The sequence below is a fragment of the Haliotis rufescens genome, unplaced genomic scaffold, assembly GCF_023055435.1.
Source record: "Haliotis rufescens isolate VD_foot unplaced genomic scaffold, xgHalRufe1.0.p SCAF_14, whole genome shotgun sequence".
NCBI lineage: Eukaryota > Metazoa > Mollusca > Gastropoda > Lepetellida > Haliotidae > Haliotis > Haliotis rufescens.
The window spans coordinates 36,418,615-36,444,709 of NW_025963824.1; the positions used below are offsets into that span (position 1 = coordinate 36,418,615).

Here is a 26,095-nt window from a genome sequence, read left to right on the forward strand (position 1 = left end):
TTCCTCACTATGAGTAGTCATGGTGTCCTGCTGGAGGTCATCATTGTTGAGTTGGTCACACGGGGGATATGTTCCTCACTATAAGCAGTCATTGTGTCCTGCTGGAGGTCATCATTGTTGAGTTGGTCACACGGGGGATATGTTCCTCACTATAAGCAGTCATTGTGTCCTGCTGGAGGTCATCATTGTTGAGTTGATCACACGGGAGATATGTTCCTCACTATAAGCAGTCATTGTGTCCTGCTGGAGGTCATCATTGTTGAGTTGATCACACGGGAGATATGTTCCTCACTATGAGCAGTCATTGTGTCCTGCTGGAGGTCATCATTGTTGAGTTGATCACACGGGAGATATGTTCCTCACTATAAGCAGTCATTGTGTCCTGCTGGAGGTCATCATTGTTGAGTTGGTCACACGGGAGATATGTTCCTCACTATAAGCAGTCATTGTGTCCTGCTGGAGGTCATCATTGTTGAGTTGGTCACACGGGAGATATGTTCCTCACTATAAGCAGTCATTGTGTCCTGCTGGAGGTCATCATTGTTGAGTTGGTCACACGGGGGATATGTTCCTCACTATAAGCAGTCATTGTGTCCTGCTGGAGGTCATCATTGTTGAGTTGGTCACACGGGAGATATGTTCCTCACTATAAGCAGTCATTGTGTCCTGCTGGAGGTCATCATTGTTGAGTTGGTCACACGGGAGATATGTTCCTCACTATAAGCAGTCATTGTGTCCTGCTGGAGGTCATCATTGTTGAGTTGGTCACACGGGGGATATGTTCCTCACTATAAGCAGTCATTGTGTCCTGCTGGAGGTCATCATTGTTGAGTTGGTCACACGGGGGATATGTTCCTCACTATAAGCAGTCATTGTGTCCTGCTGGAGGTCATCATTGTTGAGTTGGTCACACGGGAGATATGTTCCTCACTATAAGCAGTCATTGTGTCCTGCTGGAGGTCATCATTGTTGAGTTGGTCACACGGGAGATATGTTCCTCACTATAAGCAGTCATTGTGTCCTGCTGGAGGTCATCATTGTTGAGTTGGTCACACGGGAGATATGTTCCTCACTATAAGCAGTCATTGTGTCCTGCTGGAGGTCATCATTGTTGAGTTGGTCACACGGGGGATATGTTCCTCACTATAAGCAGTCATTGTGTCCTGCTGGAGGTCATCATTGTTGAGTTGGTCACACGGGGGATATGTTCCTCACTATGAGTAGTCATTGTGTCCTGCTGGGGGTCTTCATTGACGGTTCGTGCATCGTGGGCATGGGTGATGTCGTCCAGGGCCCCTCTGCACAAAGCGATCTTAAGTCTATGTTAAAGTACGGAAGTTACATCGTCTCAGTGCTGACATTCCTTTGTGGAACGGGGTACACAACCTTGCAACCCAAGAAAGGGTGTTTGTATGTTGTCCCCTTACAACTGTCCAGTGACCCTTCCTTGCACAATATGGAGTGAGGTTCGCTCTGTCCTGGAGATGACAGCCCTCATCATAAACAATCAACCGCCAAGTCTGTCACGAGGTGCCAGGTTGACATTTGCTTGGCGTTAATTGCGATAGCGCCAGACACGACCACACCCATCAAGGAAATGCAATGTGAATCACGAAAACGTGACACGCGACCAGCGATGATCACCCCAGTGGCGACGTTGTGAACACCATTGACGTCTGTTGGCATTATGACGATTTATAAGGGGCGGCACAACACTTGGCCTTTCACAGACTGTAAACAATTCAGAGTATTGGTCACTGCATGTTGCAGGTCTGTTCCAGCATCCAATAGCCCCCAGACGCTCCGCGCATTGCTGATTGACATAAATAATGGCCCACAGAGATAAATCAAATCTGGAATGACACCTTACGCACGGGTGTGGCGCGTTCTTGCATAGATGTTTGTCGTCAACACTACAATAATGTCTTATCTTTGTTCTAATAATTGGTTTTAACCAAATAAAATATAATCCCCTATTTTTTAAAGGGAATAAATGTTTTCGTTTCAACAGCTTTCAAAAAGGTTTATGGTAGACATGTGGATGACTTTTCAAATTTGCAGCATCAGTGACAAAAATGATGTTCGATGCAATTCTCTATATTTTACTTGTTCAGGTGAACATTTGACTTGCCTTTGCATGTGTTGATGGGTGCCACCGGTTACTAGGATTTCATAATTACACAGCAACAAATGATTTATCTCTCGTGAGTGGAATTAGCTGAACAGTCTTTATTTCAGTAATGTCACGGCTGTCGGTTTAGCAAGGGATGAAAGCCCTAATTGTGATACAGGGAACAGACATTCACCAATTAGAAAAATCCTCTAGCAAAGAGTTTATATTAGTGCTACGAACCAACGCTCATATTGCGATACCGGTATTCGAACCATTGACCTCTGAACTAATGGTTGTTTTTTAATTGCATTGATTATTTGTGAAGCAACCTAAGCAATGTGTCGTCAGACTCTGTTGCAAACAATTGAAAATTGCTTCATATTTTTTTCATAACGTCACATGAGTTTTTTCTCACCCATTGTTCCATCAACAGTTTGCTTGTTTGTTTGTTTGTTGTGTAACGCCACACTCAGCAATATTCCAGCTGAATGACGGCGGTCTGTAAATAATCGAGTCTGGATCAGACAGTCCAGTTATGGATATCATGAGCATCGACCCATGCAATACGATACGCGTACATGTACAAGTCTGACCAGCCGATCCCGTTAGTCGCCTCTTACGACAAGCAATGTCACCTTTCACGTCAAGCAGGGTTTGCTGAAGACCTATTCTACCCCGGATCTTCACGGAACTCTGAACTAATGACACGGACAATCTTTCCACATGGCATCAACAGATAACTACGTACTAGCCAACCAACAAGACCAATGACACAGCTTGTTTATGAAAGACGAAAACATCTTTATTCATACCATGAGCCTGAGGGACAACGATACACGTTGGGGCAGGTCTCAGTTGACAGGCGAGTCCTCAATTATGACAGGGCCAAACCTAACTCTGTTCCGCCCCTCCTGTCTGGAAGTGCTCCTCTTCCCCGGTGATTGACAGGTCTGCTGGCAGGAGGCGGAGCTATCTTGTACCGGACAGACTCTGACGTCACACGTGATGTACACCTGGTTGTAGTTCCCCGCGAATTTGAACACCTTCATCTGAAAGTCTGTGTAGTGGTTGGTTGTCCTGAGGACGTGTGTCCCACTGTCCACTGTGCAGCTGGAACACATGGCAGAGTTAATACATGGAATGGAATGAAAGGTCGGGGGTGTAATTGCTTCAAGATTACAATACCAAAGGGGCGCTTACATTAATCTTTACAAATTAATTCATTTTTTTGTACAATGCTATGTAATATAAAAAAAACAACGACTGAAGATATTGCCGTTATGAGTGTTGAAATTGATGTGATGTTTTAACTTCGATGCAAAACACTTGGCTTCATCTTACGATGCTTGATGTGGACAATAAACGACCCGTGGCTATCGTTAATCCCATTGAAAGGATACAATAATGTGATTGGGTAAATAATTTGCAAAACAGACATGTCTGCCAAGATAGATTTGCAATGGGCCAGCTTTGCTCAACATTGTGACGTCATCGGTGACCATGACGTCGTTGATTGATTTTAAAATGTTCTCTGCAAATCCCATAACTTTCACCGTTAATCGACTCGTCTCTATATTTCTTCAAACATTCTCTTAAAAGCTTTTTCTTGTTTTAAAGTACATGACATTGCTTCATTATTATATTAGTTCACATTTAATATGATGGCTCGAATGTCTTGACAGAAGGGCGAGCGAGCCACACCATAAACATGATAGTGCTGTACATACCTGCCCTCGGTGAGGGAGTACTTAGTGCCCACTGTCTCAGAGGATGTCGGTAGAGCAAAGCATGACGTCACCACAAGCTTCAAGTCCGAGTCAGCCTGGTCCAGTTGTACCCTGGCACGACACACAAGCGTCAACACATGTCACGTCCTTACTTTATTAAATCGTAACCAGTTGATGATACTCATCTTGATCATCCTAGTCACGTATTAATTCTTTATGTGTACATGCTTATTAGGGGGGCACGGGTGGCCCAGTCGTCTAAGGCGCCGCGATTCGCTGTGCAGAGTTGCGTCGCCTGGGCACGCCAGAAACCTATGATTGTGGGTTCGAATCCCGGTTCGCCCCGATTGTGTTTCTAGGTTTGTCAGCACCATACCCGTGCTCGTGGGTTTCACCGAAGTGGTAAACGTCTGAGACCTGCATCACTTCGGGCTTTCCTCCCACATTAAGCTGACACGCCGCGATATAACTGGAATACTGTTAAAAGCGGCGTTAAACCAAGCTCACTCACTCACATGCGTATTCGTTTGTACTCTGTTGTACCAGCGCTGGTGGTTTGGAGTGAATAAATTGTTCTGTACTGTTTTATAAACTGATAAGAACAATACAGTTTAAGCCGCTTTATCAGACAGACGGATTTGTTCCATAACTACGGGAAATGAATTCTATAAACCAGATAAATACTGTTAAGGTATTGTTTGTTAGACAATTGCCCTCTGTTCCTGATTGACATTCTGAACTATATTATTCTTTAGCTGGCGAACTACAGGCTGAATAGGGCGGTCGGGTAAACTAGTGGTTAAAGCGTTAGCTCGTCACGCCGAAGATCCGGGTTCGATTCCCGACATGGGTACAAGGTGTGAAGCCCATTTCTGGTGTCCCCCGTCGTGATATGCTGGAATATTGCTAAGAGCGGCGTAAAACCATACTCACTCACTCACAGGCTGAATATGTACATCATTCGCAGTTTCATGTTATGTGGCATCCGTAGCTCTGTGCTGGACGATACCTTAAAAAGATGTCTTCCCCAAGTCTCTTCTGTGGGGTTGTGAACTGTCGGATCGTCATCGCCTTGTCCTCGTAGATAGTTATGCTGGTCGGGAAATCCTGCTGGAGCCGAATTTGACCTGTGACCATCCTCTTCACGAGCTCCACTTCCAAATCCTCTGCCAGTGCATTTCGTCTTCTATCTGTATCCGTGTACGTTTGATAGTTGATGGAGGAAGATTCAGAACGAGGCACGGAGCAGGTGATGGGGACCCTCCACCTCTCACCTCGGACAATGTTGACTGACTCGGTGGCAAAGACTCTGTCCACGATAACGTTGGTGTAGACATGGTCCCCTGATTCCAACTGAACACGATACATTAAGGGGAGATAACTTACATGAGGCATTACAAAATTCTTTGCAACATCATACTTTCAGTGAATTTAAGTTTGTAAGTATAAAATGTGCAATTCTACAATGTAAAAGTGAGTGAGTGAGTGAGTGAGTTGGGTTTAACGCCGCTTTTAACAGTATTCCAGTTATATCACGGCGTGTCAGCTTAATGTGGGAGGAAAGCCCAAAGTGATGCAGGTCTCAGACGTTTACCACCTCGGTGAATCCCACGAGCACGGGTATGGTGCTGACAAACCTAGAAACATAATCGGGGCGAACCGGGTTTCGAACCCACAATCATAGGTTTCTGGCGTGCCCAAGGGACGCAACTCTGCACAGCGAATCGCGGCGCCTTAGACCACGGAACACTTAAACTCACGAAATGTGAGTGACGGACACGCCTGGACGTTTAGGTCACGCCTGGATGTGTGACGGTCACGCCATGGGTACGGATATGCTGACAAACCACCAATCAGAATCAGGGCATTTCTGTCACGCACAAGGGAGGCAAGTCGGAATAGACGGCTCGGGAACCTGAACAGCCACGTTGTTGTTGACAGTAAATGATCCTAGCACCGAAGCTAGCATTAAACATTAAACACGCCTGATCAACAAGAACTGAATTATTCTAATCTCGAAAGATGAATGTTTCTTCCTTAGAGGGGCGGTCGGGTAGCCTAGTGGTTAAAGCGTTCGCTCGTCACGCCGAAGACCCGGGTTCGATTCCCGACATGGGTACAATGTGTGAAGCCCATTTCTGGTGTCCCCCGCCGTGATATTGCTGGAATATTGCTAAAAGCGGCGTAAAACCACACTCACTCACTCACTCTTCCTTAGAATGACCGCGTTGAATGGCTGGGACAATTACCTTGACGATAGTTCCACAGGAGTTGGCTTCAGATGTGATGACGATGTTGTCGTTGATGATGGTGCCAGTGCATGTGGGATCGGAAAGGGCGATGGTTTTCTCTGAAGAGGCTGGGTAGAGTTGTTTCAGGGCGTGGCGATCAATTTGGATGTTAAACGATCCAGCGTTGCATGACATGTTAATAAAGTCCAGTATCGATGTCACTGAAGACGATGCAGTTCATTGTAGATGTCATCACATAAAAAACTATATTCAAAATTTAAAAAATACATGAAAAAGCAATGATATCTGCTATAATACGACACTTGAACATGTGCTAACAATGCACTTTACATATATACCATCTTGATAATTACAGTAAAGTACGGTTATAACGAACTCAAAGGGACTACTAATTTTAGTTCGTTATAACCGTAGTTCGTTATAAGCATATATACAGTATAACAACAGCAAATAGTCGGGACCCAAAAGTAAGTTCGTTATATCCGTCAGTTCGTTATAAGCGTGTTCGTTATAACCCGTAGTTTACTGTATGTTCATCACAGACATTCATGAGTGTATTTTTCTGAACCAGATCTGACCTTTGACATTTCTCTTCGTCTCCTCCACTTCTGATTCACGTCGCGTGTTTACATCCGGGTAAGGATTATAATGGATGGAGAAGGATTCAGAACGAGGCACGGAGCAGGCGATTGGTATCTTCCACCTCTCACCTCGGACAATATTGTTGGACTCGGTTGCAAATATTCTGTCCACGAGGAAGTTGGTGTAGACGTGTCTGTCTTCCTCTAACTGACAAACAACATAGAGAGGAAGATTGTGTACACATGTCTGTCGTCCTCTAACTGACAAACAACATAGAGAGGAATATGGTGTACACATGTCTGTCTTCCTCTAACTGACAAACAAACAACAGAGAGAGGAATATTGTGTACACATGTCTGTCTTCCTCTAACTGACAAACAACATAGAGAGGAAGATGGTGTACATGTGTCTGTCTTCCTCTAACTGACAAACAACATAGAGAGGAAGATGGTGTAGACGTGTCTGTCTTCCTCTAACTGACAAACAACATAGAGAGGAAGATGGTGTACATGTGTCTGTCTTCCTCTCACTGACAAACAACATAGAGAGGAAGATGGTGTACATGTGTCTGTCTTCCTCTAACTGACAAGCGACATAGAGAGGAAGATTGTGTACACATGTCTGTCTTCCTCTAACTGACAAACAACATAGAGAGGAAGATGGGCAGGAAAGTGAGTGAGGGAATGGGGTTTTATTTACTCGCCTCCAATCGGGCCCGTGAAGATCCGGGGTAGAATAGGTCTTTAGCAACCCATGCTAGCCGTAAAAGGCGACTATCCTTGTCGTAAGGGGCGACTAACAGGATCGAGTGGTCAGGCTCGCTGACTTGGTTGATGCATGTCATCGATCCCAATCGCGTGGATCGATGCTCATGTTGTCAATCCCTGGATTGTCTGGTCCAAACTCGATTATTTACCGACCGCCGTCATATAGCTGGAATGTTGCTGAGTGCGGCGTTAAACAATAAACAACCAACCAACCAATTTGTCCTCGACCAGCATTTGCAGTAAAACATTTCTTGATCCGTGCCCGTGACTATCACATGGCCCAACAGCCTGTCGGCAACCGTTTACGTATACAACAGTGCAGATTGTTTCTGTTTGCTTATGTCATCAAGTCAAATATTTACCTTATTTATAAATCACGTTTATTTCGCAAAGCAGACCAACTGGCCCACAGTACGGTTGTAAGATAAATTATATTTAGGTCACATATCCAGAGTGTTACATCTTTGTCGATCACATTTTAAATAATTTACATTAATTTGTTTCTTTTTGTAGCTGAAATTCTCGGTATCATGATTCGTAATAATGAAGATATAAAAGGGAATTTGTTAAAGTTTCTCATTTTACCCTGCCAACCCTCCATGGAGATATATGTTGAAGTTTCTCTTTTTACCCCGTCAACACTCAATAGGGATACATGTTAAAGTTTCTCTTTTTACCCCGTCAACACTCAATAGGGATACATGTTAAAGTTTCTCTTTTACCCCGTCAACACCCAAAAGAGATACATGTTAAAGTTTCTCTTTTTACCCCGTCAACACTCAATAGGGATACATGTTAAAGTTTCTCTTTTTACCCCGCCAACACTCAATAGAGATACATGTAAAAGTTCTCTTTTTACCCCGTCAACACTCAATAGAGATACATCATACTTCTACACGATATTGAACACACATTGGGCCAATATGCTGACGACACCCAACTTTTTTTAGATGGCTCGGAAAAATCATTAAAATCAGCCATGGATACACTTGAAACTTTTTACAAAATCTCAGGATTAAAAATGAACTTTGAAAAAACCAAAGCAATATGGATAGGCAGTATGGCTGGTAGTAAAGTCCGATTTTGTCCTAACTTAAAGCTAGATTGGCATGATGGCAACTTTGAAGTTTTGGGCATATGTTTTAATGTTGACTTAAAAGACCTTTGGGTAATCAACACTAAAAAACGCCTTGATAATATCTATGGTATTATAAGCAAATGGAAAAAACGTAATTTGACTTTGATGGGTAAAATAACAGTTGTTTAGACTTTAATTCTCTCTACCCTTGTACATATTTTTTCCGCTCTCCCAAATCCATCAAAAGCTTTTATTGATCAATTGAATAGAATTCTTTTTAACTTTATTTGGAGTGGCAAAAGAGATAAGATTAAGAGGGATTATTTGAAAAGGAATTACAGTCAAGGTGGATTGAAAATGACTGATATACCCAAATTTATATCAACTTCAAAAATTTCATGTTTAAAAAGATATTGTGAAAAAAACATTAATTATGACCTTGCTAGTTTTCAGCTGGCTCATATCTACACTTTAGGTGCCAGTTTGCACAAGAATTGGGAAATTGTAAATACTTTCTGGAAAGATACCCTTATAGCCTGGAGTGACTTTATGCATTCATATGACTTTGAAGACTTAGAAAAAGCAGAAATTGCTTCCCAACCCATATGGTTAAACCATTATTTTAGAGAACCAGTATTAATTTTTAATGACTGGTTTAAAAAAGGTATAGTTACGATAAAAGACTTGTATGATGAAAACGGATGGATCCCTTTCCCACGTTTACAACAACTTTATGATCTTAAAGGAACTTTTCTCGACTATAACCGTATGTTTTTTAATATTCCAAGAAGTTGGAGACAAAATATTGATAAAAATCTACATTCCTCTTCTAATCTCACAGTATCTCCTAGGATCTTTCACGTTCTATTAAAGGAACAAAAGTGTTTTATAATAAACTCATAGGGAATTCCCTCCCTCTCCCTAAATCTTGTTTGAAATGGGAAAAATCAGCTGGGATGTTCTTTTCCATGGAATCAAATATTCAGTGTATATTGCCATGGGTTAAGGGACACAAAACTCAGGGATTTCCAGTTTAGATTTATTCATAAAGTAATATTTACTAAACGTGAGTTATTAAGAATGAAACTTATTGATAACGATGAGTGTTCTATGTGTCATACTCACAAAAAAATTTACATTAATATAAAGCTATCAAGCGCAGTACATTTATATTTCAGGAGTTAAATATATTTCCAAAGTAACTCTACCTTCATTCTATTCTATAATGAGGTAGGAAACTACTTCTCAGGTGACTATTATTCCTACATGCAAAACAGACATGGTATTCATCCTGTGAAGGTGAAGGTCACGCTCTTTACATACAGATTCTGAATGAGGAATGTTTAACAATGTCAACTCGAAAATTGTGAAGAGATATTCGAAATTTACAAATATACACACTAATCGTTTGTGTTTATGTTATTCACAGAATAATCAGTCTTCAAATATATCCATCGTGTTATACGAAATATTGTGTGGAAGAATTTGGCGTTATACATTTTACTGTTAATTCATGTCCATCTCTCCTACCCTCTTCTGACTACGGGTGCCGCCTCCGTGGTCTTGTGGTAGAGCGTCCGCCCGGAGAGCGGAAGGCCCGGGGTTCGATCCCCGGCCGCGTCATACCAAAAGATGTTAAAAGATGGTACTTGTTGTTACCCTGTCTGGCGCTCGACATTAAGGGGCTAAAACAAGGACTGGTCGGCTCGGAGTCAGTATACTGTGTCTGAGTGGGGTATTCATGTTAAACTGCGGCATGGTATCTCAGTGAACTAGCACTATAAATCGGCATCAGTCCGGACTAGAACAAGCAGCCACACACATACACGTGCATGCACGTCGCTATATAAGTGCAATAATCTTGGACGCGACGTTAAACCCAATTTCACCTCACCTCTGACTACGGCATTATGTGTGCAGCGGAATAAGAGGTCGCGAGCGTAATTCTATGCTGCAGCCAAACAGTGTCACTGCTAAGCCACGGCGTGCAGCAGACAGGAGTATCCGGACCAGGCAAAGCGAGGGGTCAATATGCTAACAACATCACAACACACTGGGGACCACAGACTGTCCGGTGACACATTGTACCAAAATGTTCACGTCCGTCAGGTCAAACAGCACACAGGGATATGGGAACCTAATATAATGTGTAATACACACGGGGTTTTGGATTTAATTATGACTTGAGAATTAAGTGTGAATCACTTTATCATTAACAAGGGACACATTTTACATTTACAAATTAAAAAGTTCTTATGCATTTATAAATGAAAATACAAGGGATTATCTTTACCAGAAGGAGAACCTATTTATTTAGTTTCTATGATTCTATCCACCCTCGTCTGACGATGTTTTAATAGTTTTATCAAACCAGTATTTACTTTGATAATGGTTCCACATGAGGCGGCGTTGGTGTTGATGACGAGGATGTCGTTGTTGATGGTGCCGGTACAGGAGGGATCAGCCAGAGCTATGGTGGTCTCTGAGGCAGCTGGGTAGAGTCGCTTCAGGAAGGGGAGGTCTATCTGGATGTTTAAGGTTCCCGCGTCACACGACATGTTGACGACATCCTGCACCAACGCCGCTGTAGGTGGACAGTGTAAACTGACTGGACATGGCTGCTTGTACAAGTATGTGTAGTGTTATCAGGTAGTGTATACTGACATGGCCGCTTGTACAAGTATGTGTAGTGTTATCAGGTAGTGTATACTGACATGGCTGCTTGTACAAGTATGTGTAGTGTTATCAGTGTATACTGGACATGGCCGCTTGTACAAGTATGTGTAGTGTTATCAGTGTATACTGGACATGGCCGCTTGTACAAGTATGTGTAGTGTTATCAGGTAGTGTATACTGGACATGGCCGCTTGTACAAGTATGTGTAGTGTTATCAGTGTATACTGGACATGGCCGCTGTACAAGTATGTGTAGTGTTATCAGGTAGTGTATACTGACATGGCCGCTTGTACAAGTATGTGTAGTGTTATCAGGTAGTGTATACTGACATGGCTGCTTGTACAAGTATGTGTAGTGTTATCAGTGTATACTGGACATGGCCGCTGTACAAGTATGTGTAGTGTTATCAGGTAGTGTATACTGACATGGCCGCTTGTACAAGTATGTGTAGTGTTATCAGGTAGTGTATACTGACATGGCTGCTTGTACAAGTATGTGTAGTGTTATCAGTGTATACTGGACATGGCCGCTTGTACAAGTATGTGTAGTGTTATCAGTGTATACTGGACATGGCCGCTTGTACAAGTATGTGTAGTGTTATCAGGTAGTGTATACTGGACATGGCCGCTTGTACAAGTATGTGTAGTGTTATCAGTGTATACTGGACATGGCCGCTGTACAAGTATGTGTAGTGTTATCAGGTAGTGTATACTGGACATGGCCGCTGTACAAGTATGTGTAGTGTTATCAGGTAGTGTATACTGGACATGGCCGCTGTACAAGTATGTGTAGTGTTATCAGGTAGTGTATACTGGACACGGCCGCTTGTACAAGTATGTGTAGTGTTATCAGGTAGTGTATACTGGACATGGCCGCTTGTACAAGTATGTGTAGTGTTATCAGGTAGTGTATACTGACATGGCTGCTTGTACAAGTATGTGTAGTGTTATCAGGTAGTGTATACTGGACATGGCCGCTTGTACAAGTATGTGTAGTGTTATCAGTGTATACTGGACATGGCCGCTTGTACAAGTATGTGTAGTGTTATCAGGTAGTGTATACTGGACATGGCCGCTTGTACAAGTATGTGTAGTGTTATCAGGTAGTGTATACTGACATGGCCGCTTGTACAAGTATGTGTAGTGTTATCAGTGTATACTGGACATGGCTGCTTGTACAAGTATGTGTAGTGTTATCAGGTAGTGTATACTGACATGGCCGCTTGTACAAGTATGTGTAGTGTTATCAGTGTATACTGGACATGGCTGCTTGTACAAGTATGTGTAGTGTTATCAGGTAGTGTATACTGGACAGGGCCGCTTGTACAAGTATGTGTAGTGTTATCAGGTAGTGTATACTGACATGGCCGCTTGTACAAGTATGTGTAGTGTTATCAGGTAGTGTATACTGACATGGCCGCTTGTACAAGTATGTGTAGTGTTATCAGTGTATACTGGACATGGCTGCTTGTACAAGTATGTGTAGTGTTATCAGGTAGTGTATACTGACATGGCCGCTTGTACAAGTATGTGTAGTGTTATCAGTGTATACTGGACATGGCTGCTTGTACAAGTATGTGTAGTGTTATCAGGTAGTGTATACTGGACAGGGCCGCTTGTACAAGTATGTGTAGTGTTATCAGGTAGTGTATACTGACATGGCCGCTTGTACAAGTATGTGTAGTGTTATCAGTGTATACTGGACATGGCTGCTTGTACAAGTATGTGTAGTGTTATCAGTGTATACTGGACATGGCCGCTTGTACAAGTATGTGTAGTGTTATCAGGTAGTGTATACTGGACATGGCCGCTTGTACAAGTATGTGTAGTGTTATCAGTGTATACTGGACATGGCCGCTTGTACAAGTATGTGTAGTGTTATCAGGTAGTGTATACTGGACATGGCCGCTTGTACAAGTATGTGTAGTGTTATCAGTGTATACTGGACATGGCCGCTGTACAAGTATGTGTAGTGTTATCAGGTAGTGTATACTGGACACGGCCGCTTGTACAAGTATGTGTAGTGTTATCAGGTAGTGTATACTGGACATGGCCGCTTGTACAAGTATGTGTAGTGTTATCAGGTAGTGTATACTGACATGGCTGCTTGTACAAGTATGTGTAGTGTTATCAGGTAGTGTATACTGGACATGGCCGCTTGTACAAGTATGTGTAGTGTTATCAGTGTATACTGGACATGGCCGCTTGTACAAGTATGTGTAGTGTTATCAGGTAGTGTATACTGGACATGGCCGCTTGTACAAGTATGTGTAGTGTTATCAGGTAGTGTATACTGACATGGCCGCTTGTACAAGTATGTGTAGTGTTATCAGTGTATACTGGACATGGCCGCTTGTACAAGTATGTGTAGTGTTATCAGGTAGTGTATACTGGACATGGCCGCTTGTACAAGTATGTGTAGTGTTATCAGTGTATACTGGACATGGCCGCTGTACAAGTATGTGTAGTGTTATCAGGTAGTGTATACTGGACATGGCCGCTGTACAAGTATGTGTAGTGTTATCAGGTAGTGTATACTGGACACGGCCGCTTGTACAAGTATGTGTAGTGTTATCAGGTAGTGTATACTGGACATGGCCGCTTGTACAAGTATGTGTAGTGTTATCAGGTAGTGTATACTGACATGGCTGCTTGTACAAGTATGTGTAGTGTTATCAGGTAGTGTATACTGGACATGGCCGCTTGTACAAGTATGTGTAGTGTTATCAGTGTATACTGGACATGGCCGCTTGTACAAGTATGTGTAGTGTTATCAGGTAGTGTATACTGGACATGGCCGCTTGTACAAGTATGTGTAGTGTTATCAGGTAGTGTATACTGACATGGCCGCTTGTACAAGTATGTGTAGTGTTATCAGGTAGTGTATACTGACATGGCCGCTGTACAAGTATGTGTAGTGTTATCAGGTAGTGTATACTGGACATGGCCGCTTGTACAAGTATGTGTAGTGTTATCAGGTAGTGTACACTGACATGGCCGCTTGTACAAGTATGTGTAGTGTTATCAGGTAGTGTATACTGACAAGGCCGCAAGCAAGCTTCCTGTTTCATGTTTCATGTAAAATTTGGATATTTCTCCCAATTATATTCTTCTTTTCTTTCGATAGGTTAAGATACAATCAATACACTTTACACTTCAGCTTAAATAAAATCTTTTTCAATGTGTTCAAGGCCAAATGTTATAATGACTGGATTAACACTTTGTTTGGCCGAATACTGCAACGCCGATTTATAGGATGATTGGAAAGTTGTGCATTAACACATAAGGGTGTCCATGGTATGAATGAGTGAGTGAGTGAATATGGTTTTACGCGGCTTTTAGCAATATTACAGCAATATCACGGCGCGGGACACCAGAAATGGGCTTCGCACAATGTACCCTAGGCCTTCTCGGGAATCGAACCCGGATCGTCGGCGTGACAAGAGAACGCTTTAACCACTAGGCTATCCGACTGCTCCTTCCGTGTTATGAAACATGTTGTACTCACGGCTCCAGCTCGCTTGAAAACCGCCATTGCTGTTGGAGCCGTCAGTGTCGAAGCTGACGGCAAAGGCCTTGCCGAGGAGGATGGGGGGTTTGTTGCTGCTGCCGCTGTACGCGGGGCCACCGACAGGGATGCTTGACGTGGAGTTAAGTGTGGAGACCTTGATAACAGATATACATTTTGTCGAAACTTTTAGTTAAAAAATATTATTCATAAGACGATTCCATGTATAGATTGACTTTCATTGAGAACGACATTGTTTAAAAAATTTAAGACGTTACAAGAATACTGGTATTTACTGAAACCTTATTTAAATAATAAGATTGTATCTGGTTCGCTACATTGAGGACCACTTCCGTGGTCAAGTGTCAGAGCGTCCGCCCGGACAGCGGAAGGGCGGGGGGTTGATCCCCGACCGCGTCATACGAAAAGACGTTAAAAGACGGTACTTGTTGTTACCCTGTCTGGTCGGCTCGGAGTGGGGTATTCATGTTAAACTGCGGCATGGTGTCTCCGTGGGTTAGAACTATAAAACTGTCATTAGTCCGGACTAGTACAAGCAGCTACCCACACACACGTGCATGCACGTCGCTATATAAGTGCAATAATATCGAACGCGACGTTAAACCCCACGTAGCATATGCCTATTCTACCAACAAGAAAGTAACCCTGGCTCGTTCAATGTTTTAAGGGCACAACCAATAACTGACACGTGATATTGACACATAAGTAACTACCTGTGTATCTGTACCATATCACCATACACACTTGTCATGAAGTCAGTGTGGTACCTACATGTACAGGGTCCACGCAGGACTTGATATTGTACTCTGTGTGCTACCTACATGTAAAATGTCACAGCAGGAGTTTGTCTGGAGGTCAGTGTGGTACCTACCTGTACAATGTCATAGCAGGACTCTGTCTGGAGGTCAGTGTGGTACCTACCTGTACAATGTCACAGCAGGACTTTGTCTGGAGGTCAGTATGGTACCTACATGTACAATGTCACAGTAGGACTCTGTGTGGAGGTCAGTGTGGTACCTACATGTACAATGTCACAGTAGGACTTTGTCTGGAGGTCAGTGTGGTATCTACATGCACAATGTCACAGCAGGACTCTGTCTCGAGGTCAGTGTGGTACCTACATGTACAATGTCACAGCAGGACTCTGTCTGGAGGTCAGTGTGGTACCTACCTGTACAATGTCACAGCAGGACTCTGTCTGGAGGTCATTGTGGTACGTACATGCACATCGTCACAGCAGGACACTATCTGGAGGTCAGTGTGGTACCTACATGTACAATGTCACAGTAGGACTCTGTCTGGAGGTCAGTGTGGTACCTACATGTACAATGTCACAGTAGGACTCTGTCTGGAGGTCAGTGTGGTTCCTACATGTACAATGTCATAGCAGGAGTTTGTCTGGATGTCAGTGTGGTACCTACCTGTACAATGTCACAGCAGGACTCTGTCTGGAGGTCAGTGTGGTATCTACATGTACAATGTCATAGCAGGACTCTGTCTGGAGGTCATGGTGGTACCTACATGCACATCGTCACAGCAGGACACTATCTGGAGGTCAGTGTGGTACCTACCTGTACAATGTCACAGCAGGAGTTTGTCTGGAAGTTAGTGTGGTACCTACATGTACAATGTCACAGCAGGACTTCACGCTGTACCCTGTGCGCTACCTACCTGTACAATGTCACAGCAGGACACTATCTGGAGGTCAGTGTGGTACCTACATGCACAATGTCACAGTAGGACTTTGTCTGGAGGTCAGTGTGGTATCTACATGCACAATGTCATAGCAGGACTTCGTCTGGAGGTCAGTGTGGTACCTACATGCACAATGTCACAGCATGACTCTGTCCGGAGGTCAGTGTGGTACCTACATGTACAATGACACAGCAGGACTTCGTCTGGAGGTCAGTGTGGTACGTACATGAACATCGTCACAGCAGGACTGTGTCTGGAGGTCAGTGTGGTACCTACCTGTACAATGTCACAGCAGGACTCTGTCTGGAGGTCAGTGTGGTACCTACATGCACAATGTCACAGAAGGACTTCGTCTGGAGGTCGGTGTGGTACCTACATGCACAATGTCACAGCAGGACTTTTTCTGGAGGTCAGTGTGGTATCTACATGTACAATGTCATAGCAGGAGTTTGTCTGGAGGTCAGTGTGGTACCTACCTGTACAATGTCACAGCAGGACTCTGTCTGGAGGTCAGTGTGGTACCTACATGCACAATGTCACAGCAGGACTTCGTCTGGAGGTCGGTGTGGTACCTACATGCACAATGTCACAGCAGGACTTTTTCTGGAGGTCAGTGTTGTATCTACATGTACAATGTCATAGCAGGAGTTTGTCTGGAGGTCAGTGTGGTACCTACCTGTACAATGTCACAACATGACTTTTTCTGGAGGTCAGTGTGGTACCTACATGTACAATGTTACAGCAGGACTTTGTCTGGGGGTCAGTGTGGTACGTACATGCACATCGTCACAGCAGGACTTTTTCTGGAGGTCAGTGTGGTATCTACATGTACAATGTCATAGCAGGAGTTTGTCTGGAGGTCAGTGTGGTACCTACCTGTACAGTGTCACAACAGGACTCTGTCTGGAGGTCAGTGTGGTACCTACATGTACAATGTCACAGCAGGACTCTGTCTGTAGGTCATTGTGGTACCTACATGCACATCGTCACAGCAGGACTTTGTCTGGAGGTCAGTGTGGTACCTACATGCACAATGTCGCAGCAGGACTTCGTCTGGAGGTCGGTGTGGTACCTACATGCACAATGTCACAGCAGGACTTCACGCTGTACCCTGTGTGCTACCTACCTGTACAAGGTCACAGCAGGACTCCGTCTTGAAGTCAGTAAACTCCAACTTGTACAGTTGCCCCGTGTTGGTGGGGCGGATGATGTAGAGGCAGTGCACGTTGCGGGGGTAGGGCTGGGGGTAGTTGTCCGACTGAAGCGTGCCTGTCTCACTGGAGTATTGGTAACCACAATCTGGAACAGGCAAATAATTATGCAACAAAGAAACAAAGAAGTCAAAATTAATGAATATTAAGTAGGAAAATTGATACAGAGAGGAGTCTTCTACAACAACGGTACACTTGTCCCTACCACTTCTACCTACACCATAGAGTGTCTTCATCCACAACAGTACACATCCCCCTACTACTTCTACCTACACCATAGAGTGTCTTCATCCACAACAGTACACACCCCCCTACTACTTCTACCTACACCATAGAGTGGACCGCCTCCGTGGTCTAGAGGTAGAGCGTCCGCCCGGAGAGCGGAAGGTCCGGGGTTCGATTCCCGGCCGCGTCATACCAAAAGACGTTAAAAGATGGTACTTGTTGTTACCCTGTCTGGCGCTTGGCATTAAACAAGGACTGGTCGGCTTGGAGTCAGCATACTGTGTCTGAGTGGGGTATTCATATTAAACTGCGGCATGGTATATCAGTGGGCTAGCACTATAAATCGGCATCAGTGCGGACTAGTACAAGCAGCCACACAAACACACACACGTACATGCACGTCGCTATATAAGTGCAATAATCTTGGACGCGACGTTAAACCCCATTCCACCACCACCACCATAGAGTGTCTTCATCCACAACGGTACACATCTCCCTACTACTTCTACCAACACCATAGCATCACAGTTCGACCAACATGGACCGACCACTTCCTTGGTGAGGGGCGTGGTGGTAGAATAATATTCACAATCAGCACCTCAAAACAATTTGGAGTTTTCTTCTGAAAGGAGTAACGAAATGATTTCTTTTGAATTTAAATATTTATTTTGTAAGACCTGAGTGACAATTGATCACGGTCCGACAAACTATTCCATTTGTCCATTATATTCCTAAATATGTAAGTTCTGACTATTTGCCACCTCAAAGCAGGACAACGTTATTCAACGGAACGAAGACTTTCCTCTGGTAAAAACATATACTGAGAATAAAATTCCTTAAAATACCACACTTGCTTACAAAATACACGAACGTTTAACAAACATTTTGAGATATTTCTTTTTACTTTTGCATAATTGTTTACTGATTGATAAAGAAGGAAAGTTTCTTCAGGTTATGGTGTACCGCAAACAATGCAGTCTCACTGCACGCTGTGTGCTAGCACACCTCGGCAGAAGTACGCTGCACTTCCGGGTGCAGGTGAGTTGCAGGTCGTACGAAATAAGTGTCATGTGCATACATAAGCCACGCCCACTCATGAATATTGTAGACTTAAGACCATTGTAGGTTTAAAGGGCACAACATCCGTATCATGGCATCATATGTTACACATGGTTTAACAATGCAGTGTGGTGTCCAAATACCAGCAGACAGCATCACATTATGGTCAGTGCTCACTCTAGGACTCGGCTGTAAGTACGTGACGGTGTGTGAGTGTGACATGCCACGCCAGAAAGGCTTATGTGGAGGAGTAGAAGTCCATACATCAACATAGGGAACGGATAACAGTGACAATAGTTTTAGTAATTACCGATGTCGGTGTGATTATTTGTAGTCATTGTCCAAGGGAATCATTACTTAGGTTTATGTTGATAGGTTTGTAGATGACCCTGTTTGTACCTGTTCTTTGCATTGATTATTTGTGAAGCAGTCGAAGCAAGGCGACGTCAGACATTGTAACAAACAATTGAAAATCGAGTCTGGACCAGACAACCCAGTGATAATATCATGAGCATCGAGTCACGCAATTGAGATACGATGACATGCATCAACCGGTTGCGACTAGCAGAGTCGCCTTTTAGGGCAAGCAAAGGTTGCTGGAGATTCTACCCCGAATCTTCACGGGCCTGCTTCATTAGGGACAGATAATCTGTCATTCCTCGCTGCACGTAAGTTGCTCTCTGTAACTATTGTTCTTACTGTAACACTCGACGCCCGCCTGCACACAGGATGTCTGTGAGGGGATGGTCAGTTTGGCCGGACACATGGAGATGTCCGTTTCGTCCCCTACACATTCGGATAACGTGATGATGGGCGGGTTGTTACTGCGGCCGTACTTCCCGTCGAGATGTGCTAAGCCCCCTGAGGACCTGGTGCAGACAAACACAGGAGTGGGGGAAAGGCGTCACTGGCTGTCTGGCCTAGGTTCGGTTATTAGGTTTGGTTTGTTTGTTGTCTAACGCCGCACTCAGCAACACTCCGGCTAAATGACGGCGGTCTGCTAAGTATCGAGTCTGGATCGGACAACCCAGTGATTGATGTCATGAGCATCGATCAACGCAACTGGGACACGATGACATGCATCAACCAAGCCAGCGAGCCTGACCACCCGATCCCATTAGTCGCCTCTTACGACAAGAATATTCGCCTTTCACGGCAAGCATGGGTTGCTGAAGACCTATTCTACCCCTGATCTTCATGGGTGGTTCGGTTATTAGGTGGCTGTGATACCGATACAGATGTCTGACCGCGTTGTAAAACACAAACAGTATCGAATATTTTTTCATGAAACATACAGCATATACTGTGATGAGTCTTTAACAGGATCGCCGGGAAAAAAGTATAATATTATCAAGAAGTATATAATCATTGGGAATTAAAAACTAGAAAGACCAAGCCACCAAACTAGACTCTCTTAATATACGATAGGTTTGTAATTGTGGTGTACCTAACTCCGAGTTCCCTGCAGATGACCTGAGCGTCCTTGTCGTCCCACCCCGCCGTACAGACAGGCTGCCACATGTCTTGTTCATAGATCTCAACAAGACCCTCCCATGGCCCGAAGCCATTGGTTAACCGGACATTGGGCAGTGCTGAAACAAAACCACATCACGTGGACATATTCAACACTTCAACCGCGCCGTCATGCATCTTGACATTGGACTGTGCTGAAACTACAAGGAAAAACCCGCATTACATGTGCAGCACCATGACCTATCCTATCAGTCATCGCCAGTGAAAGGGCGGTTGAGTAGCCTACTGGTTCAAGCGTTCGCTCGTCACGCAGAAGACCCGGGTTCGATTCCCCACATTGGTACAAAGTGTGAAACCCATTTTTGATGTGCCCCGCCGTGATATTGCTGGAATATTGAAAGCGACGATAACCCCTGGCCCTGCTAACTCACCCGACACCTCACAGTTGACGCCCCGCACGCCCCCGGCAGGACATGACGATAACCCCTGGATCTGCCAACTCACCCGACACCTCACAGTTGACGCCCCGCACGCCCCCGGCAGGACATGACGGTACCCCCCCTCCTTTGAGACTCACCGGACACCTCACAGTTGACGCCCCCGACTCCCCGGCAGGACATGACGGTATCCCCCACCCGTGGAAACTCACCCGACACCTCACAGTTGACGCCCCGCACGCCCCCGGCAGGACATGACGATAACCCCTGGATCTGCCAACTCACCCGACACCTCACAGTTGACGCCCCCCACGCCCCCGGCAGGACATGACGGTAACCCCCAGCCCTGCCAACTCACCCGACACCTCACAGTTGACGCCCCGCACGCCCCCGGCAGGACATGACGGTAACCCCCAGCCCTGCCAACTCACCCGACACCTCACAGTTGACGCCCCCCACGCCCCCGGCAGGACATGACGGTAATACCCAGCCCTGGAAACTCACCCGACACCTCACAGTTGACGCCCCCCACGCCCCCGGCAGGACATGACGGTAACCCCCAGCCCTGCCAACTCACCCGACACCTCACAGTTGACGCCCCGCACGCCCCCGGCAGGACATGACGGTAACCCCCAGCCCTGCCAACTCACCCGACACCTCACAGTTGACGCCCCCCACCCCCCCGGCAGGACATGACGGTAATACCCAGCCCTGGAAACTCACCCGACACCTCACAGTTGACGCCCCGCACGCCCCCGGCAGGACATGACGGTAATACCTGGCCCTGCCAACTCACCCGACACCTCACAGTTGACGCCCCCAACGCCCCCGACAGGACATGACGGTAACCCCTGGCCCTGCCAACTCACCCGACACCTCACAGTTGACGCCAACCCACGCCCCCGGCAGGACATGACGATAACCCCTGGCCCTGCCAACTCACCCGACACCTCACAGTTGACGCCAACCCACGCCCCCGGCAGGACATGACGATAACCCCTGGCCCTGCCAACTCACCCGACACCTCACAGTTGACGCCAACCCACGCCCCCGGCAGGACATGACGATAACCCCTGGCCCTGCCAACTCACCCGACACCTCACAGTTGACGCCCCCGAGGCCCCCGGAAGGACATGACGGTATCCCCCAGCCCTGGAAGCGACACTCGGAAATGTCGGTCTCGTTGCCGATACAGTCCACGTCGTCGAGCCATAACCTCTCTGAACCATCCATCCTGATGATCCGAGCGGTGCCAGTACCATGCCTAGACAGAACAAATCAGATGACTTGTGTCAGTGCTTTCTCATCGCATTTGTTCCTTGAACGCACTCCAACTGTAGCAGAGCAAGGGCATAATACGTTACTGTAATACTCTCTGGATGATTTGTTCACGCCACGCTCGTCTATTTAGCGGTGGCCGGTACAAATACGTCATATCACGTCACGAGACAACAGTGTATTGTTTCGTTCATCCGGACGCCATTGTTGGCGTCATTCGAATCGTATTGTTACTTGAGGTCGGAATGACGTCAATCTAGAAACGACGTCATAGCTGAAGGTTGTTGACGTCATTCGACGAATTGCGACTAGCTGTCCTTATAGGTAAACACTAAAATTCCTCTCACGCTCGTAAAATACCGGGATTTAGACTCTCGTGTCGTAAACAAAGTATGACATGAATACTCAATAATGTCCTCTATTTCTTACCCACAGGTATGTGCAAATATCACTTCTCGGGCACCTGTGTATTATTTCAGTCATCCGTACGGCATTGTTGACGTCATTCGAATCTTACAGTGACGTAAAGTCGGAATGACGTCACACTAAAATTGACGTCATAGCTGAAGATTTTTGACATCGCAAGGTTGTGGTTTTCTAGGACAGCGGTTGTGATCAGTGCATTTTTCTAAAGGGGGCTCAAAGGAATTCAGAAATAATGGATAATAAAGTAATTACTAAACTCGTGTAAGAATCCATGTATTACCCTCGATCGAGGAATACAGAAATTCTGACACCCGTTTCGGAAAATCAGAATGACACACTCGTATAATGATCTCTATGTAGAAGTCGGATAATGCATCATCATGTCGCGGACTTACAAAAAATTTCAACTTTCTTTATAAGTGTCAATTGTTTACAAGTTTCTCAGTTCACATGAGCAATTCCAAAACGGGTGTTGTGTCACGGACATTCAACTGTAGGAGGATGACGGTTGAAGTCACCTGCTCACCAATATCCCTTCATCCTACAGATGACCTCAGCGTCTTTAGAATTCCATCCATTGGCGCAGATGTACCCCCATTGTCCGTTCCTGAACACCTGGACTCTGGGGTCACCTCTGGTCAGCAGGAGAGGCGTGGACTCAGCTGTGGGTGGAGTGAGTGTCAGTGGGGAGGGAGGAAACAAGAAGCAAAAAATGCACAGTCTACAATACTAATCAGATGAAAAAACTGACAGGAAAAACAAATTGTTTCGCAATTACAAAGTTTCGCATGTATGTGTTACACCCAATCTGTGCAACTGCCTATTGTGTGTGTGTGTGTGTGTGTGTGTGTGCGTCTGTGTGCGTGCGTGCGTGCGTGCGTGCGTGTGTGTGTGTGCGTCTGTGTGCGTGCGTGCGTGCGTGCGTGCGTGCGTGCGTGTGTGTGTGTGTGTGTGTGTGTGTGTGTGTGCGCGTGTGTGTGAAGGTATCTCGATTAGTATTTCAGTGAAACGGGCATTAAAATATTGTGTTAAAATATTTTGCACTTATATAGCATCACGCAAGCACTGTGTGTGTGTGTGTGTGTGTGTGTGTGTGTGTGTGTGTGTGTGTGTGTGTGTGTGTGTGTGTGTGTGTGTGTGTGTGTGTGTGTGTGTGTGTGTGTGTGTGCGTGCGTGCGTGTGTGTGAAGGTATCTCGAGTAGTATTTCAGTGAAACGGGAATTAAAATAATGTGTTAAAATATTTTGCACTTATATAGCATCACGCAAACAATGTGTGTGTGTGTGCGTGCGTGCAACATAGATATATAGTTGTGTTCATTAACGCAGTCGCGTGAACAGCAATGTTGTGGATCGCAAAGAGCTAAATATCAGTTTCTGTCTAAGACATTATTAGCATTTGCAAAATATGATTGAACATCAACTGTAAACAGCAGGCTCCCTGTGACACATTGTTTGTTTCTTCTGCTGGCTAGATCTAACATCCAGTTCACACTTGGGATTGTAATGTATCTGGTTCATGCCCGTATCAACCAAATATTTAGGCATGGCTTTTACATACAAGGATTATTAACAAAAACAGAACAAGCAATTGCAAGGACCAGTGACATAAATGATAAAAGCTTCAACTATAACGTTTATTTGAAAACGCTTTAATCCAATCCCTCGTTAAATTGATGCAGTTATTAAATTTTGTATACGTTTCCGAGAAATAAACAAAAACGTATAGCATTGCAATTCATATTCCCTGTACCTCGTAAAGTGTGGATATCACTCCATGATACAAAAGAAGCAAACGTCTTCCTAACAGAGACGCAAATACGATGACACTCACCATGAACTAGTATCGTGTAGGGTTGAAACTGAAACACAGTGGTATATACATGTATAAACGTACGTGTAAATGAGCAACGCTCAGCGTGTGTCAGTTGCATTGGTTTCAGCTGTGCATTTGAAGTCACAGTATATGCTGGGGGAAGGTATTACCCTTTGTTATACCATTTATTTGTTATACCACCTTTTTTTTATACCATCTATACGATATATATATATATATATATAGATGGTATAACAAAAACGATATATATATATACGTGTACATATTTACACAAAAATCTATTTTATTATTCATTACGCAGAACAATGATAACCCATTACAATTTATACTAACATTAACAACAGCTATACTCATCATTTCGTGGTAAAAGAGAAGGTCTCTGCTCAGTTACATTACGTACGTTAACGGACCCGTGAAGATCCGGGGTAGAATAGGTCTTCAGGAACCCATGCTTGCCATGATAGGCGACTATGCTTGTCGTAAGAGGCGACTAACAGGATCGGGTGGTCATGCTCGCTGACTTGGTTTGATGCATGCCATCGTAGCCCAATTGCGTAGATCGATGCTCATGATGTCAATAACTGGATTGTCTTGTCCAGACTCCATTATTTACAGACCGCCATCATATAGCTGGAATATTGCTGAGTGCGGCGTTAAGCAACAAACAAGCAAACAAATAATATGATTCAATGTTATTATGTCCCTATTCAGTTTTGTAAATGTGTTATGTATATATCAAGAATATGTAATAAAACGTGAATCGCATTAACACAATCAGGCTTAGAATGGGAAACGTGATGTGTGTAATGTGACCTTCAAGAAACCTTCATTCATTGTGAAAGATAACGTCTGTCCATGTGCATGGCTCCAGACAAACAAGTACCTCAGATGATAAGAACGTATAGCTTACTGGAGCACGTATGTGTTAACACTCACAGCATTCAACCTCAAATAATACCATTAATGTCTTACATCACATCACTTGTCAACTTACTCACCACCATCAGGAACCCCAGCAGCACGAGGGATACGAACTGAGTTAGAATCAACATGGCTCCAGACATGCAAAGTCTGTATGTCCTTCATTGATAAGATAAATGCTGTGGTTCAACATGACCTGTGCAAGCTAATCTTATGTAAATTTTGGTAACAGGAACATTTGTTATCTGGACGATATTTTACACTTATAGAATACAGGTCGGTAAGAAAACAATGCTGGTAAATTCTAACTGTCTTTATCGGTAACAACCTCTCGCACCTGCCTCCATTCTTCAGTGTGGCTGTGACCACTGTCTCCGTGAAGATTCATCTGGAGAATGTTTGTATGATTTGCTTGTCTGTATGTTTTATAACGCCAATATTGAATAGATGTGAAGCGGTGTGAAATAAGCGGTGTGACGCGGTGTGAAATAATCTAGTCTTGTTGTGTTGATTGAGCAGCTACACGCTACAGTTCAACACGTTGTTTTGTTGTGTTGATAGAGCAGCTACACGCTACAGGTCAACACGTTGTTTTGTTGTTTTGATGGGGCAGCTACATGCTACAGTTCAACACGTTGTTTTGTTGTTTTGATGGAGCAGCTACATGCTACAGTTCAACACGTTGTTTTGTTGTGTTGATTGAGCAGCTACATGCTACAGTTCAACACGTTGTTTTGTTGTGTTGATGGAGCAGCTACACGCTACAGTTCAACACGTTGTTTTGTTGTGTTGATGGAGCAGCTACACGCTA

At 44.5% G+C, this 26,095-nt stretch overlaps 1 protein-coding gene across 1 annotated transcript; it reads right to left on the minus strand.

The window, feature by feature from the left end:
• Positions 1 to 2,890: 2,890 nt before the first annotated feature.
• On the minus strand, positions 2,891 to 25,466 carry LOC124113186 (deleted in malignant brain tumors 1 protein-like). Its single transcript, XM_046473460.2, has 14 exons — positions 25,362 to 25,466; positions 24,361 to 24,388; positions 23,054 to 23,189; positions 21,915 to 22,087; positions 20,361 to 20,505; positions 19,613 to 19,782; positions 17,545 to 17,717; positions 14,703 to 14,859; positions 10,901 to 11,103; positions 6,671 to 6,881; positions 6,090 to 6,292; positions 4,850 to 5,193; positions 3,841 to 3,951; positions 2,891 to 3,223 (listed from the first exon to the last, which is right to left on the minus strand). Exons 1-14 carry the CDS (start codon positions 25,425 to 25,427, stop codon positions 2,965 to 2,967), a joined length of 2,379 nt encoding a protein of 792 aa, XP_046329416.2. The 5' UTR covers positions 25,428 to 25,466; the 3' UTR covers positions 2,891 to 2,964.
• Between the last annotated feature and the right edge of the window lie 629 nt (positions 25,467 to 26,095).